This window comes from Mus caroli, chromosome X, assembly GCF_900094665.2.
Source record: "Mus caroli chromosome X, CAROLI_EIJ_v1.1, whole genome shotgun sequence".
Taxonomy (NCBI): domain Eukaryota; kingdom Metazoa; phylum Chordata; class Mammalia; order Rodentia; family Muridae; genus Mus; species Mus caroli.
The window spans coordinates 30022682-30039412 of NC_034589.1; the positions used below are offsets into that span (position 1 = coordinate 30022682).

General features: G+C 44.9%; 1 protein-coding gene across 2 annotated transcripts in view; it reads right to left on the reverse strand.

The window, feature by feature from the left end:
• Positions 1-16731, reverse strand: part of CXHXorf56 (chromosome X CXorf56 homolog) — a 78733-nt gene that overhangs the window by 19269 nt on the left and 42733 nt on the right. Inside the window, exon 7 of one of the 2 annotated variants that reach the window (XM_029473326.1) lies at positions 11410-11458. The exons of the other annotated variant lie outside the window; for it this stretch is intronic. Coding sequence (XP_029329186.1) covers positions 11417-11458 — 42 coding nt within the window. The 3' untranslated portion in view covers positions 11410-11416. Of the gene's footprint in view, positions 1-11409; positions 11459-16731 lie in introns of those variants that run through there. 2 annotated transcript variants of the gene reach the window in all.

The window sequence follows — 16731 nt, forward strand, 5'->3', positions numbered from 1 at the left end:
TGGCTGTCCTGGAACTCACTCTGTAGACCAGGCTGGCCTCGAACTCAGAAATCCACCTGCCTCTGCCTCCCGAGTGCTGGGATTTAAAGGCGTGCGCCACCAGGCCCGGCAAGGTATTTCATTTTCATGTCACTGGGGAGGCTAGCATGAATGATGTATTCTTGGTTTGCACACTTTACTTTTCCTGCAGTACTGGAGATACACTTAGGGTTTCGTGTACTCTAGGCAAGAATTCTTCTAAGCTATGTCCATAACCCAACCTGCACAGTTTTTTTTGAAAGCAGTCTTTAGACAATTCCATATGTATTGGCTAGAAAGTGAATCAGACAAAGGTTGTAAAGGAAGAAAATGACACCCCTGGAATGGACTGGACAACGGGCACATGTGGTTTTATTTTACAACACTGATTATGAAAGGGAGCAAAGGCCAGAATTATATCCGGCCTGCCTCCAGGCGGTCTGTACTGCTCAGCCAGCCAAGCCAGGGCAGTTGCCAGGGCCCTAGTCAGTCACTCCCTTTGCTCCAGCAGTATTTCAAGGAATCTGTGAGGCCCTTGCCTGATTGCCCAATCCTGTGATTTCACTCCTCCCCAGAGAAAGAAACTGCTGAGAATAGACAACCCCCTGAGACCTTTAAAGGCAAGAATCTCCTTTCACTTTTGCAAGTAAGTCCATGGTTCAGGAGTCCATTCATTGTAAAAAACAAAAAAACAACAACAACAACAAAAACAAAAAACAAAAAAAAACAAAAACAAAAAAAAAAAACCCTGAGCTGTAAAGCTGTAAGGAAGTGTAGCTCACTGGGTAGAGTGCTTGCCCTGACAGCCCAAGGCCAACGTTCAATGCATTGCAAAAAAAAAAAACAAAAAAAACAAAACAAAAAAAAAAAAAAACTTTAAATAACTTTTAAAAAGACCTTGCAGTAAGTAGCCTTACTGTAGATATGAAGGTCAGGGGGTAATAAGCACTTGAGCATATGGGTAAAAGCATCCTGTTTGCCAATTAGACAATTGGCCATAGAAATTATAATCCTACTTCAGCTCCATGTCTTTCTTGAGTCATGTCACTTTCCATCAGTCTTTCCATCAGGAAAATTGGAAAGCAATTTTGTGCTTGCATGTATACGTATATGTGTATGTGTGTGAAGGTAAATTTTATATTAGTAGATCAACTGATTGATTAGTTGGTTGGCTGGGACAAGGTCTTGCTAAGTACCCCAGGCTAATTCCGAACTGGCAATCTTTGTGATTCTCCTATCTCAGCCTTTCGAGTACTGGGTGGAATATAGGCATATCCCAGCATATTCAGCTTATTTCTTAAGTGGGGCTACAGTTTTTTCCAGAGTTTCTAGAACCAGACAGATTGAAGAGAATGTGCTTCTGGTGATGAAATAATTGCTACAACTACATACCAGGGATTCCTCTCAAGCTACCGACTCAAGATCAAGGCCCATTATTTTGACCTCTCCCATGTCAGGTATTGCACTAAGCAGAGTTTACATGAATTCAGCTCACTGACCCTGCTACGTAGGTGGTATTATTTGTTCCATTTCACAGTTGATAAAACTGAGTTGTAGCAAGGTGAAGGAATGTGCTCAGCACTATCTGGCTTATCAGAAGAGTTCTAGGAGAACTTCAAGGTGACCAGTCAGCCTTGAGCCATAAAATTTATTGCAAAGTGAAACCTGCAAGGCATGGTGGTAAGCCTGTAATTCTTGAATTTAAGAGACTGGAGGATCTTGAGTTCAAGGCCAGTCTAGGCTACCTATGGTGAGCCTGTCAAAATAAAATAACAATGAAAGCCACCAGATAGTTTTAGTATCCACCAACAAAGTCCTTTGGACAGATACCAAAAAGAAATTTGCATTATAAAAAGCACTGCTTACAGAGACCACTCTCAGCAAGTGGGTGGTTTTCTATTTTAGCCAAAGTTAAGAATCATCAGTGCACAAAATACTCAAACCTAAAGCTCTGAATTTAAACTTTATTTTATTCAAATTTCTTCAGCTCTTCCAAAATTGGCTTGCCTTTAAAAATTATTTCTTTGTGCGTGTGTGTGTGTGTGTGTGTGTGTGTGTGAGAGAGAGAGAGAGAGAGAGAGAGAGAGAGAGAGAGAGAGAGAGAGAGAAAGTCCCCAGGCTGGAACACACCCACTGAGCCCTAGGCTTGCCTTTTAAATGAAAGGTCTAAGCCTATGCTGGTAAGCACCTCTAGTGGGGACAGCAGCCTGAGGCTAGGGTGATTAACCTACTGGGTGAGGCTCCAGTTAACAAATACAAACCCAGGAGCAAATGACATTGGGAGCCCTTCTCTTTTAGCCAGGGTGGCACTCAAAAAAAAAAAAAAATGCGGAGACTTCGACTTTGGACTATTTGCTCTTGATTGTAGCTCTTCTTTTTTGAAACATGTATTTCTTTATCTGTATGTGGGATGCCCGAATGCCACTATGTACCCGCAGAAAGCAGGGAACAACTTGTAAGAGTCAGTTCTCTCAGTCAGCAAGTATCCACAGAGCCATCTCATCAGCACCACAATATACCTTGGATGGAGAGATAGTATGTACTTCCCCCTCTGTTCTGTGACTTGTGCACATGCTATGGGCCTATGCACAGGTCTTTAAGTTCGGCTCAAATCACACCTCCTCTCCAACTTGCCTACACTCCGCTAGCCACTAGAGTACTCCATTTTTGTCAGCTCCATAAGGGCAGGGATTTTATGTGTTTTCATTCACGGCTGTGTCCTCAGTGCCTGGGCAGAACAGTACTTAGCAAGTAATAGATACTTAAGAAACGTTTGTTCAGCTAATTATTTTAATTGTTTCATTGTATGGCAACTGAGTATCTCCTTGTCTGTCTCTACCAGGTGTTCTGTCTTGTTTTTCTTTATATTCCTAACACTGTACCCATATAGTAGATGTGAGCTTAGATGGATACAATAGGAGTTTGGTCAGAGGCACCATTTCTTTTGCTTTGTTACATTTTGCAAGAGGCAAAATGAGAGGCTCATCTGAGAGGCAGGGGCATGAAACACTTCCCTCCCTGTACCTTATGGACTCCAGATGATTCCACTTCAAATGCTTTTACCACTCTTTGAACATATGCTGGCCACTCCTTCATGAACTTCTAACACAGGGCCCTCCGTATAGTACTTGATGGGCATCTGGCTGTGCTGGCTACAGTAATGAACACTGGCTATCACACAAGATGATTCAAGCCACTCCAAGAGGAGAGGAGCAATCACATTATTGGAGCACCTGAGGACACTGTCATTAGAGCTGTACCCACTGCACTTCCATGTGACTAACTAGGGCTTATTAGACCTGGCATGCCCCTAGGCCTGAGCCTAAAGTGCCCTACTCTTGAGCCCATTCAAAGAAGGCAGATGAAAACTTAAGAGGCTCCGACCGGCTTAAAAAGCCAGTGCGCTGTTTCTCTTGTATGCTCTTTGCCATTTCTTCAGCTTTTGTTGTAGGGTGGACCTTCCTCTTATTGAATGTGGCTTCTCCTATTTAATTCCCCCCACAAAAAGTCTTAAAATACAGGTGCTGTAATCACCATTTCCCAGATTGGGAAACTGAGGCAGCCAGTAATAAATAAATAAATATATATCCCTTGAACCACCTGCCAAGGGATGTCACCACCCACATTGGGCTAGGTCTTTCCACATCAATCATTAATCTTAAAGATGCCCCACAGGAGGCTGGGCAAGACACTCAACTCTCAGCACTTCCGTTTGTTCTCTTATAAAATGGCCTGGGAAACGCCACCTGTCTAGCGCTGTGGTGAGGATTAAAAGAGTTAGTATTTTACCAGAAGCCTGGTTAAAAACAAAGCAAAAGAAAAACAAAACAAACAGACAAAACCCGAAGTGCTTCAGTGTCTGTTCGGTAGCCACCCATCTGTCTTTTTCAGATGGCGGGCCTTTGCCTGGGAAAGTTGGCCGGGCGCTTTCTGTATGGTGGCAGACACAATCGCCATTCGGAGAGTGGCGAGGAGTTGAAGGAAACGCCCCTGCTCGCCACGCCTAAAACCAAGGACAAATAGGGGAGAAGGCTGGGAACGCCCCGAGCGGAAATCGCAAAAGCGATGGGCGTAAAGGGGGCTGGAAGGCGCCTTGTGTCCGACTGGACAAAAGGGAAGCAGAGGAAGCGGCTGCGGCACAGCGTGGTGCACCCGTAGAAGCGCCGGCAGCGGAATACCCGTCACTTCCGTCTCCCTTTGGCCACCCGGCCGATTTCTAGCCGCCCTTCCTGAAATTACCTACAGAGGGCGCGCTTCTTCACGCAGCCTGTTCACCACACAGGCTGCCTGCCAACGATTGCAGTCCGCCCCACCTCCTCCAAGAAGCCTTCCTAACACCGCTCCAGCCATTCGCTTGCTGGCTTGAACCCTCAGAAACGTCATCAGCAGTACATAATATAGAATTTGGGCATGTGCTGGCTGGTCGGCTAAGTGTGTGGGATCTGTTAGGCAAGTCTTAGCTCCTCGACAATAGCATACCTAGTATTTCCTTCAATGGCATATGTTCAAAAAATGTTTGACGGGCCTCGACTTGATGTATAAGTTCCTGAAGGAGACTTTCCGGGTCCCAATGACATAATGCCTTGAGATAGATGATAAGACTCTTCACTGACTAGATGGGGTCAGTGTAACCCACGTCAGAGCACAGTGGCTTGTGCAAAGCAAAGCCATGTGCCGGGGGAGTAGGGGGGGGGGTTGGAGGGGGGGTGGTGGCATTCATTGATTTAAAAAAAGAAAAAAGATTTCTCAGCCCCAGCTTTAACGTAGAACCCCTGATAAACATGACTCTTGTCCTCTGGAAGACAGCCCAGGGAAAATGACAACAGCACAAGATGGAGTCTCATGCACACTAAGTTGTGTGACCCGGGGCACACCATGTCCCTTCTCTGAACCTCATCTTCTGCCTCTGTATCTTCGAGTCTGTCATGGGAGGGGGTAGGTGATCAAAGAACACAGCAGTCAGATCATTCTTTCACTTACCTGATGAGAATATATTCAGGAAATCCTTTGAATTATAATGTTTAAGTTGAAAGATGAAATGGAAACGGCTTTTGTGACAACCATGACTAAAAGAGCCCTTTCTTTGTTAACTGGAAGAGCATCTACGAAGGTTTGCCACCTTTGGTTTGCCACTGTTGAAATCCATGAGAAACACTCAGTAAATGCTGCCTGGGTCTAAACAAAGGATCCATAGATAGATGGGAGAGTTATGGATACAGAATACCAAATGTGTGCTAAATGCATTATTCTGACTCGAGTTCCCCAGGGAATTGTTCGATGACTTTAGAGAGGACAAGGATGACTGTGGCCAGGGGTCAAGAGAGACCCCACCATGGAGGCAAGATTTGAGGTGGGCCCTGGTAATTTTGGCACAGGACCATGAAGAAGATAGTGGGAGAACTCAAGGCACAACAGGGGTTAGGGTGCAGAGGCAGGATGGCACAAAGGGAAATCACAAGTGCCACTAGACACAATCTCTAATTGTGTAAAAGACTGCCCTGTGTGGGCTCTCAGTATCTGTTTCTGTAATCAAGGAAAAGGGGAGGAAGGAAAGGAAGAAGGGAGGAGCATGTTATTTAGCTAATTGAAACCTAAACTTCCTACAAATGGAAGAGTTGGGACAAATAGACCAGCAGAAACTAGAGGAACAGAGCTGTGGGAGCAAAAAATAGCCTCTCCCATGAGGTTAGATGCTCTAAAAGGGGAGACCAGACACATGCCTGGTTTGTTCATCCCTATAATTTTAGCTTAAAGAACAGTGGCCAGCACCAGAAACGGAGAAAAAGGTAGAAGGCAGGGCTATTTGGTAAAAAGGTCAATGGAACAAAGACAAGAGGGTAGTGGGGGTGAATATGATTAAAATACATTACACATATGTATGAAAATTTCATAATGAAATCTGTTACTATGTATAATTCATATGTGCTAATAATTTTAATTTTGTTTTGTTTTGTTTTTTAAGACAGGGTTTCTCTGTGTAGCCCTGGCTGTCCTGGAACTCCCTCTGTAGACCAGGCTGGCAGCCTCCCAAGTGCTAGGATTAAAGGCATATGCCACCACTGCCCGGCCAGGCCACTAATAATTAAAAAACAAACAAACAAACAAACAAAAAACAACAACAACCAGTAGCCAGCACACAGAGAAAGTTCTAGAAAAATTATCTGATGGAGGGAGTGTGGTAATGGTGGAAAAGGCAAAGAGTGTGGAGGGTTTAAGTCCTCATTCTTATTCATTGCCTGGGTGCCCTCAGGCAAGCTGCTTAGTGTCTCTAAGACTCATTTTCCTCTCCAAGACAGTAGACACCAGTTTTTGTTTGCTCTCTCTCTCTCTCTCTCTTAAAAGATTTATTTGTTTATTTATTTATTTAATGTATATGAGTTCGCTGTAGCTGAGATGGTCGTAAGCCTTCATGTTGTTGTTGGGAATTGAATTTTGAGGACCTTCACTAGCTCCAGTCAACCCCCCCCCCACTCGCTCAGTCCCTGCTTGTTCTAGCCCAAAGACTTATATATTATTATACATAAGTACACTGTAGCTGTTTCCAGACACCACAGAAGTGGGTATCAGATCTCATTATGGATGGTTGTGAGCCACTATGTGATTGCTGGGATTTGAACTCAGGACCTTTGGAAGAGCAGTCAGTGCTCTTACCCGCTGAGCCATGTCACCAGCCCCTAGTTTGCTTTCTCTTGCTGTGTTAAAGACCTTGATTAAAAACAACTAGAGAGGAAAATGTTTATTTGGCTCACACATCCCTTTCACAGGCCATCACTGAGGGCACCCAAGGCAGAAACTCAAGCATGACAGGAACCTGGAGGCAGAAATCCAAGCCGTGAGTATGAAGAAATGTTGCTTGTTGGCTTCCTCTCCATGGCTCTCTCTCAGCTTATTTTTTCATACAACACAGGCCCACCTGTCTAGGGGTGGGACTGTCCATAGAGGGCTGAGCCCTCCTGCCATCAATCAAGAAAAACATCCCCACCAACTTGCCCACAGGCCAATTTGCTGTGGGCATTTTCTCGATGGAGGTTCCTACTTTCCAGATGACTCTAGCTTATGTGAGTCGACAAAAACAACAAACACAACAACACAAAACAAAAAGCACAATAGCCATTGTGATCACACCTTTTTGACTGGGGCACATTCCTGCACAGTGCTTTGTACACAGCAGGCAGCCAGATAGTATTTATTTATTGTCTGACAGGTAGGTTGGGACCTGTAGGCAGTGCAAGCTTGGCATTTGAAGTAGAGAATTGGATGACGAACATGTGTATCTTATCATAAGAGATGGAAGTCCAGGGATTAGGTTGGTCCAACAGTCAGGTATTTACTCCAGGCTGAGATGGTGGCCATAGGATTAGCAAGAAAGGGATGGCAGGAAAGAGGGAATCTTTCCTCTCTTGTTTGGTTGGTTTTGTGTTTTTAAGACCATGACTGAAAATTAGGAAAGGGGCCAGAATGCTACCAGCACCTGCCAAGTGTGGTGTTGCACCAGAGTCAAGTTGAGTGCCAGCTACAACACCCTTGTCATGGACTAAAGAAACCGGAGACATTTGTAAGGTATTCCTGATCAGTGGGGGCAGAATGGCCAATCCCCAGACTGCACGATTGTCAGCAAAGATACTGGGTAACGTCAGACACTGCAGATATTTCCTCTCCCTTTCCTTAAAGAGTCAGGAAAGCATTGTCCACAAGGGGGCAGATGATGTCTGGCCAAATCCAGTCTTAGCAGCAATTCATTTTTTTGTTTTGTTTTGTTTTGTTTTGAATGTTAAAATGTTCCTGAATATATTTTTCGACGATGTTTAAAAGACAATCTTCTCCCAGAAAGTCTTGCTCTCTGAACAAGCACAAAAATGGATATTGAAGGCATCCTTCTCCCTGCACTATTAAAAGGGATGTAGATCACAGAGGCATTCAAATTGAGATGTGGTGATGAGCACTGGGGAAGCCCTGGCTGGGGTATGAGACCTGGATTATCAATGCATTATTAGTCTTCCTCCTGTCCATAGCACATGGCTGACCTGCTGTCTGTATCCCCTTAATAAGGCTAGAAGAGGTGGAGGGATGTTCAACAGAATCCAGGCTAAACTATTGTAGAAATACAGAAGAAATGGAATTTTGGGTTTCTCTATGCAACCCTGGAACTCACTCTGTAGACCAGGCTTGAACTCAAACTCACAGAGATCCATCTGCCTCAGCCTCCCCACTGCTAGGATTAAAGGCATGCACCACCATTGCCTTTGAGAGTTAAGAGCACAGTTCTAGGTCCACAGTGATCTGAGTTCAGATCCCAGTCCACCATCTGAGTTCCACTGCCTGGGGCACACTGCTTAGCCTCCTGAGCCACGGTTTCTCATCAGTAAAATGGGGGAAGTAAAACCAGTGGTCACTTTAGAGGGTGCCTGTGAATTTTCAATGAAACCATGCAGAAATGAGAGCATGCCTGCCACACAGTCAGCACTTAGGACATGCTGGTTGGGATTTTTGTTCCTGTTGGCAGTTATAATAAAGAAATGTGGTTCTGCTGAATAAACTGAATGTAGAACAATTGGAAGGTACAAATGGCAGACGAGTAAGGGGCTACCCAGAGATGGTGAAAGTGGAGGAGCAGAGGTTGGGAAAGCAGAAAAAGAGGAATGTTCCGGGCAGAGGGAAAGTGGGGATGCTCAAAGGATGACAAGAGACGACTGGGCTGGCCCTGGTGACTATACTCTGTCAAGGACAGAGTCTGCTGTCATGGGGGTGAGCAGATACCTGGCCAGCCAAGCCCAACACAGAACCAGCCAGGTTTTGCCGGGAGATTGTGTTGCTACTGTGTTCTCAACAATAAGGCGTCAGTGAAGTGACTGGAAAGAAAGAATGACTCTAGGCACAGTATTTATTCACTCATTCAGTGATTGGTTGATGATATGTGTATGGCTGTTTTGCCTGTGTGTATGTCAGTGCAGCACATACATGTTGGGCCCATGAGGCCACAGAAGGATGTCCATTCACCCTGGGACTGGAGTTGATTTAGTAACTGTGTCGGTGTTAGGAATTGTACTTGGATCCTCTGGAAAAGGCCAGCCCCTAACCAGCACAACTGCAAAATGCTCATTCCCAGGCCGTATGTCCCTGTAATTTCCTTTCCCCCAGGAATAATAAACGAAGGAAATTCTTTTTGTATAGCTTATTGACTTACATTTTTGTGTATATACACTGTATGTGTGTGTTCATATGTGTATGCAGGTGTATCTACAAGTGCATGCTCATGTGGAGGCCGGAAGTCAACATCAGGTGTCTTCCCTTATCACTCTCCACTATAATTTTGTTCTGTTTTGTTTTTCGAGACAGGGTTTCTCTATGTAGCCCTGGCTGTCCTGGAACTTACTTTGTAGACCAGGCTGGCCTCGAACTCAGATATCCGTCTGCCTCTGCCTCCTGAGTTATGGGATTAAAGGCGTGCGCCACCACGCCCGGCTGCCACTATAATTTTGTAGACGAGATCTCCCACCAAACCTGGAGCCCGCCATTTCAGTGTGACTGGCTGGCCAGCAAGCCCCTGGAATCTGTCTATTACTAACCTACCCAGGACATGCCACTGTGCCTGGGCTTTTCTGTTGGTGCTAGGGATCCAAACACAGACCCACATGCTTGCACAGTTTGCCTACTGCAGCCATCGTCATGGCTGGGGTTTTGTTGCTGGGTGCTGCGGTAGCTAGGTTTTTAACTTTTACAATTAATTTATTTACTTTATGTGTATGGGTGTTTTGTCTATGTGTATGTATGTATATATGGGCATGCCTGGTACCCAGGCTGGTCATCAGATCCTCTGAAAATTGGGATTTGGAGTTACAGATGTTTGTGAATCACCTTATTCGTACTCAGAACCACACCCGTATCCTCTGAGAGAGTAACAAGTGATCTTAACCACTGAGCCATTTCTCCTTCCTTCTGTTTTGTTTTCTGAGATGGGGGTCTCACACTATGGTAGGCTAGCCTAGAACTCACTATATGTACTAGGCTGGCCTCAAATTTGCAGCAGTCCTCCTGGAAGTCCTCCATCCACAGGCTCTTAAGTGCTGTGACCAGCATGCCGAACTGGAAGGAGATTCAATTTCTTAGGTCCAGGACCTGCTGTAATGTGTTTGTTACCATTGATAAGTTTACCTTTCCCTGTTAGCAATCCCAGTAGCTCCTTGACTTGGATCCCACAATGCTGGTCAAATAGATTAGCCCTGGGTATTTCTTGATTACAGGTCTTGGTGGGAAACCTTGGCCTAAAAGAGCCCCGACCAAGAGATAATAGCAAGATTGTTTTATATTTAGCTTTGGGTCATTATAAGTGATTTTTTTGGCACTGCATTTCCTTTCCTAAATACGGTTGGCTTAGGATAATATTAGAATTCCTTTTATTGGAGCCAACAGAAGAGAGTGAGTAACTTAATGCCTTTCCAGTTGAGTGGTTATGGGCTTGTAAGCACAGTATGACTTTCGTTCTGGGCACCACTTACTGTTTGTCTTTCTGGGGCTCCCTTTTCCCGGTGGCAAACACAGCCAGCACACTCCACTGAGTATTTTTATAGCCTACATGAAATCTAAGGCATTTTCATGGTCTTAGTCTAGTGTTGTACCAAGAACCTCTGCATAAAGTCAACTTCAGGGTACCCACTGTAACACTTGCCCCTCTGTGGACTCTGTTGCCTCCTGAAACTAACTTCTTAACTGTCTTCTCTGGACTGTGCAAATTCCTCTCAGCAGGTTTAGGCAAGAGCAAGCAGGTGGTATTGACCTGAGGTCACCTGACCAGAGCCTGTTGGGAAACAGTTCTCTATGCCAGGGGCGGGACCGGGGCCAGGATGTGTGTACAAGGTGAATGGCTATTACCTGTGACGAAGCAAAAACAGCTCTTACCTCAAAGAGAATTAAGAGTTTATAAGGGAACATGGCTTCAGGGTATTGCAAATACAAATGAAATAACCATGTTATGAAGGTTTTATAGTAGCAAAAGAAAAGTCATAATCTTTCAATACATTACTGGAAACATCAGGCAGGTGTTTCCAGCAAACTGAGGCTAACCTCTGCTGTAGGCCTCATGTTATCGGATGGCTTGGGAAAGCTAGTTGTCTGTCAGTACATTTCCAAAGTTTTCACATGGTAGTCACATGGCTAGTAAATCAGACAATCGGGCAAAGAATGGCTTTGAAGGAGGCTAATGATAGCCCATGACATCTGTATCTGCAACATGCCAACTCCACAACCATGAACTTCTAATCAGTCCACCAGGCTTGTAGAATCTTTAACAGAGGGCGTTTTCCTTCTGAGACATTCATTTCATACCCTTTGCACAGGACAGGGTGAAGGGCAGGGTAAGAAACTCAAAGCTCCAGCTCGTGAGATGTTTCACTGGCTAAGATCACTTGCGATTAAACTTGACAACCTGTTTGATGCCCAGGACCTACAGGATGGAAGAAGAGAGCCAACTCCTAGAAGTTGTTCTCTGGCTTATACATACAAGTCATGGCACATAAGCACTCACACAGACACACCCTCACCCTCACATAAACACATACAAAATAAAAATAAATAAGTGTAATAAAGGAAAGAAGCCCAAACTTGTGGAAAGACACCTCTTTTGCCTTAGGCAGGTTTCTTTCATTTCCTTCCTAAGATTTTAGAAAATGAAAAACACTTAAAAATAACTGTCCTGGCTAAAACCCAGCATTCTGGCTCAAGCCAGGAAGAGAAACTGTCAATTCAGTCTATATCTTGTCTCTTCCCTTGCCAACACCCCAATACCTTAACAATGCTTTTGGGAAGCTGAGGCAGAAGGACTCCCACTTGCTCAAGGTCAGCTTCGAGTTTTAAACAAGCTGGGGATATAGTAATTGCTTATTTAGGAATAAAAAGAAAGAAAAGGAAAGGAAAGATAGAAGAAAGGAAGACAGGAAGGAGGGAAAGAAGGAAGGATGGGGCAGAGGGAAAGAAATAAATAAAACATCTAGCTTTCTTACATATTTACATAAGCATCTCTCCCTCATTTTCATTTATTTATTTATTTATTTATTTATTTTTTGTGCGTGAAGCTGGGTATTATTATTTCGCCTAGGCTCCGCCCCACAGTTACCTGGCTGTTGCCAGGTATGCCTGACTCACTATAAAAGGGGCTGCTTGCCCCCTCTTCTCTATCATACCCTCCCCTCTCTGCCCCTTCTCTCCCCATTCCCCTCCGGTCTCTCTCCACGTGTTCATGGCAGGCCTCTACTACTCTTCCCCCTCTCTCTCTGTCTCTACTTCCTTCCCATGCCCTAAATAAACTCTATTCCATACTATACTCGACATGTGATTAGTCCCTCGGGGTGGGGGGTGGGGAAAGGAATGCCTCAGCATGGGCCCGCAGAGGCACCCTCTTCCCCAGCACCATACCGCGCCTCTACCAAACATACCCCTAGCTTCCTTTTCTTTTTTTATAAAACACAACACTAGGAATCACTTATTCCTGCACGGGCAACATGTATAAGCCTACAGTGCCAAAGTCCCAACGCATAATTGACTTGCAGGTACCAGGTCATCACTCTCCCTCCCAAGCTGGTACCCAACCTCTCCACAGGCCATCTGTGTTACCGCCACATTCTGGCAGCCCTTCTCTCCTCATTCCCCTTAGAGGTCATCCATGCATAAACAAACATGCAGCATTTTAGACCTGATGAAATCATCTTTACTCACGTTTATATTCAGGGTGACTAGCAGAGTGCAGAACCTATGTGTGCCTTTGAAACAGTCAATTGATTGAATGTCTGTTTTGTTCCCAGGTTTCCCACACTCATCCTAACCACAAAGGTGACCTGTCTTGGAGAAGTGTCTGCATTCAGGACTCAGGTCCAGCCAGGATTTCCCAAGACTAAAATTCACAAAATAAAATAAAACCACTCTGTCCTTGCTTAATATAAACAATTCATTCTTTTTCGGGATAGCACACAGAGTACCCAGATGTGAGTGTTCTCTTCCCTACTCTGTACAGAGTATTAAGGCAGAGCTTAGGCCTGGCTCTTCCGTAGTTGATGATTCCCTAAGAGGAGGGATGAAGACACTGGGGTTACTCTCACCCACGGGGACTCCTTCCTCACAGTTGGAAATTAAAACGCTGGAGTTTAGCCAGTGCTGTAATCTCAGGGCTTTTCAGCCCCTCCCAGGGCTAGCTTTCCCAGACAGCACTGCCTCCCCTTCTCAAGTGCCCTCCTCCCCTCCCCCACCTTTCTCACTCCCCACTTCACCCCCGCCCCCACACTACTATAGCAAGGCGGAAGGGCTGGCTTTCTGCACTTGATCCCTAGAAAAGAGCCCAAGGAAGAAAAGAGAAGGGAGGAGAGACAGCTGCCCCTCAGCCTGCCCTATTCTGACTGGCTGATCAGCTCAAGGAGGCAGCAGAGCAGAATGGTAAAGAAAAGAGACCAGAGTCGCCCCAGGCAGGAATTCTGACTCTACCGCTTACAAATGGTGTGCTGTAGGGCATGCTGCTTTGTTTCTTTGTGTTTCCATTTCTTTGACTGTAAAGCATGGAGGACTGACAGCTGGACCCTTTTTAAAGAACCATGCTAGGAACGCAAAGAATGAGTCAAAAGACTGGGAAGCATTTAAGAGTGCCCGGCATATAGTAAATGCAATATGTGTTGTTTTGTAAAGCGTAATCGTTTTATTAATTCTTTGAGACTCAGCCCCTAACTACTCCCAGATTTACCTCCCACCTCGTTCCTACCTTCTTTCTTTCTCTCTCTCTTTTTTTCTTTTCTTTTTTTTTTTAAAGATTTATTTATTTATTACATATAAGTACACTGTAGCTGTCTTCAGACACACCAGAAGAAGGAGTCAGATCTTGTTACGGATGGTTGTGAGCCACCATGTGGTTGCTGGGATTTGAACTAAGGACCTTTGGAAGAGCAGTCGGGTGCTCTTACCTGCTGAGCCATCTCACCAGCCCAGCCATCTCACCAGCCCTCTCTTTTTTTCAAGACAAGTGTTTCTCTGTGTAACAGCCCTGGCTATCCTGGAACTCATTTTTGTGGAGTAGGCGCACCTCGAACTCAGAGAGATCTGATTGCCTCTGCCCCCCCCCCCAAGTGTGCCACTACACCCTATTAATTTTTAATACAATATTTGAATGATCTGAGTATATATATATATATATGTATATATATATACACACACACACACACACACACACACACACATATATATATATATATAAAATGCAGTTTGATCACAATCACTCCCACTACTCCCACTGCCTAATAATTCCTCCTGGATCCATCCCCACTGTCCCACCCCCTGCCCACTTTCATGTTTTCCCTTTTAAAAAGGAACAAAACAAAAACAAAAACAAAAAAAATTAAAAAAAAAACCCACTGAGTTCAATTTATATTGCCCATATATGAATGTGTGTGGTTTTTGTGTGTGTGGTTTTGTTGTTGTTGTTGTTTGGTTCTTGTTGCTTTTTCAGAGGCAGTGTCAAGTAATCCAGTTTGGCTTCAAACTTAATATAGAGCTGGAGATAACCTTGAACCTCTGATCCTTCCGGTTCCACCTCCTGAGGGTTGGACTACAAGGTACTATTCCTGCTTGCTTGCTCTCTCTCTCTCTCTCTCTCTCTCTCTCTCTCCTCTCAACCATCTGTAATGAGATTTGATGCCCTCTTCTGTGGTGTCTGAGAATAGCTACAGTGTACTTATGTATAATAAATAAATCTTTTTAAAAAACATAATTATAGCCGGGCAGTGGTGGCACATGCCTTTAATCCCAGCACTTAGGAGGCAGAGGCAGGCAAATTTCTGAGATCGAGGCCAGCCTGGTCTACAGAGTGTGTTCCAGGACAGCCAGGGCTACACAGAGAAACCCTGTCTCGAAAAAACAAAACCAAAACCAAAACCATAATTATATTTTTAAAAAGACTGGTCCAGACTACACAGTGAGACTCTTGTCTTAAACAAAAATATTAACGAAACTGGAAGTGATGGTGCATCCCCTTAAACCCAGCACTTAAGAAGCAGAGATAGGTGGCTCTTTGTGGGTTTCTGGCCAGCCTGGTCTACATAGCAAGTTGCAGGCTAGCTAGGGCTATATATAGAGATTTTGTCTCAAAAGATTAATTCATGAACCATTGTTTCAAAAAGGGTTCAGTGGTAAAACACATAAGCATGCATGAGTCCCCAAGGTTCCATTTTTAGCACTAGAAAGCAAAATGAAACAAACAAAATGATAAAATTTATACTTTGCTACCTTTTTCCTTGGGCTGTTCTTAAAGCCTGACTAAGCCCTTGGGGAGCTGAGAAAAACCCTCGGAGAGTTTCTCCAGTGGTGCCTTCTGGGAAGAGTTGTTCTGGTAGTTGAGCTGGGCTAAAATCTCAGCGTCCCCAAAGATGTATGTGCTGCTATGGCAGCAGGCCTGAGGAGACTTGGGAGGAGGGAGAAGCCACAAGGCTGCCCAGCAAGACATCAACCCAGCATCCATTAGAACTCTTTCAGCCAGAATGGCACTGTGCAACGGGGACCCCAGAGGTTCCCTGTGCTCTTCAAATGTGGGGCTGCATTGCCACCCTGACCCCTCCTAGGCCTCTTATTTCTGCATCAGCCTTATATAAAGAGTATGGCTTCCAAGTGGCACAGCCTCAGAAGGGCTTCCACAGTTAGCTCCCCTAGGTTGGATGGCAGGGGGGTGAGTCTTTGAGAGAAACCAGAGACTATCAACTAGGAAGGCTTCAGAGCTTCTAGAGGGGTCCTTGACAGCCCTCCATTTCCCTTAGAGGTGTCCCCCCAAACATCCTGATGACTCTGATAACACACAAGCACATTCCTTTGGCTTCAAGCTCAATCAGGGCTGGACCCAGCTGTACAGCAAGCAGTTCAAGGGCATCTCACCTCTCACCCAGCTCAGATCTTGCCTACACAGGGTTTATTTTACTGTGGTTCTAGAGAAATGGGTGGGGGTGGGGTGGGGGTGGAGAGATAGTCCTAACAATCAGTATACACACGTGGACTCAGCAAATGTTTGTGGAGTGCCTGTTAAGAACAAAGTCCCATACCACGTACTGAGGAAGGGGGAAGAGAATACAAGGATGAATCAACTGTATCGGGGCCCTTTTGGACTTTGTCCTCTGACAGTGAAGTGCTCTCTAGCGACTCCTCTACCCTCCTCTCTCTATGTGTAAGATGGCACATAAAGTAAAAAGTTGAGTTCAGTCCCCAGATTCCAGAATAAGAAAACTGACTCCTGAAAGTTATCTTCTGGCCTCTACATGCACACAGCGACACTAGTGTATATGCACTCATGATGTGCATAAATCACACACACACACACACACACACACACACACACACACACACACAGACTTTAGGAGATGTCCCTTATACTATTTTAAATCATTCAATGTTGTATAAATTTAAACATACATGTGTATGTATGCACACACACACACACACATCCATGCGGGACATCCACTGAGCACATACACTAAACTGGTTACTCCTAGGTGCTGTGGATACATACAAGAAAAGAGAGAAACTTTTACCCTTATGAGAGGCAGAGACATAGGAAGGCAATTGCGTATAGTACCACAGGGATGGCAAGCGAGGGAGAATGATTAACCCCTATTGCCTCTAGACTTTTTGCAGACAAGCGAGGGAGAATGATTGACACGTGGGGACTGTCCTTAAGAGCCCAGAGCCTCTGCTGCTGTA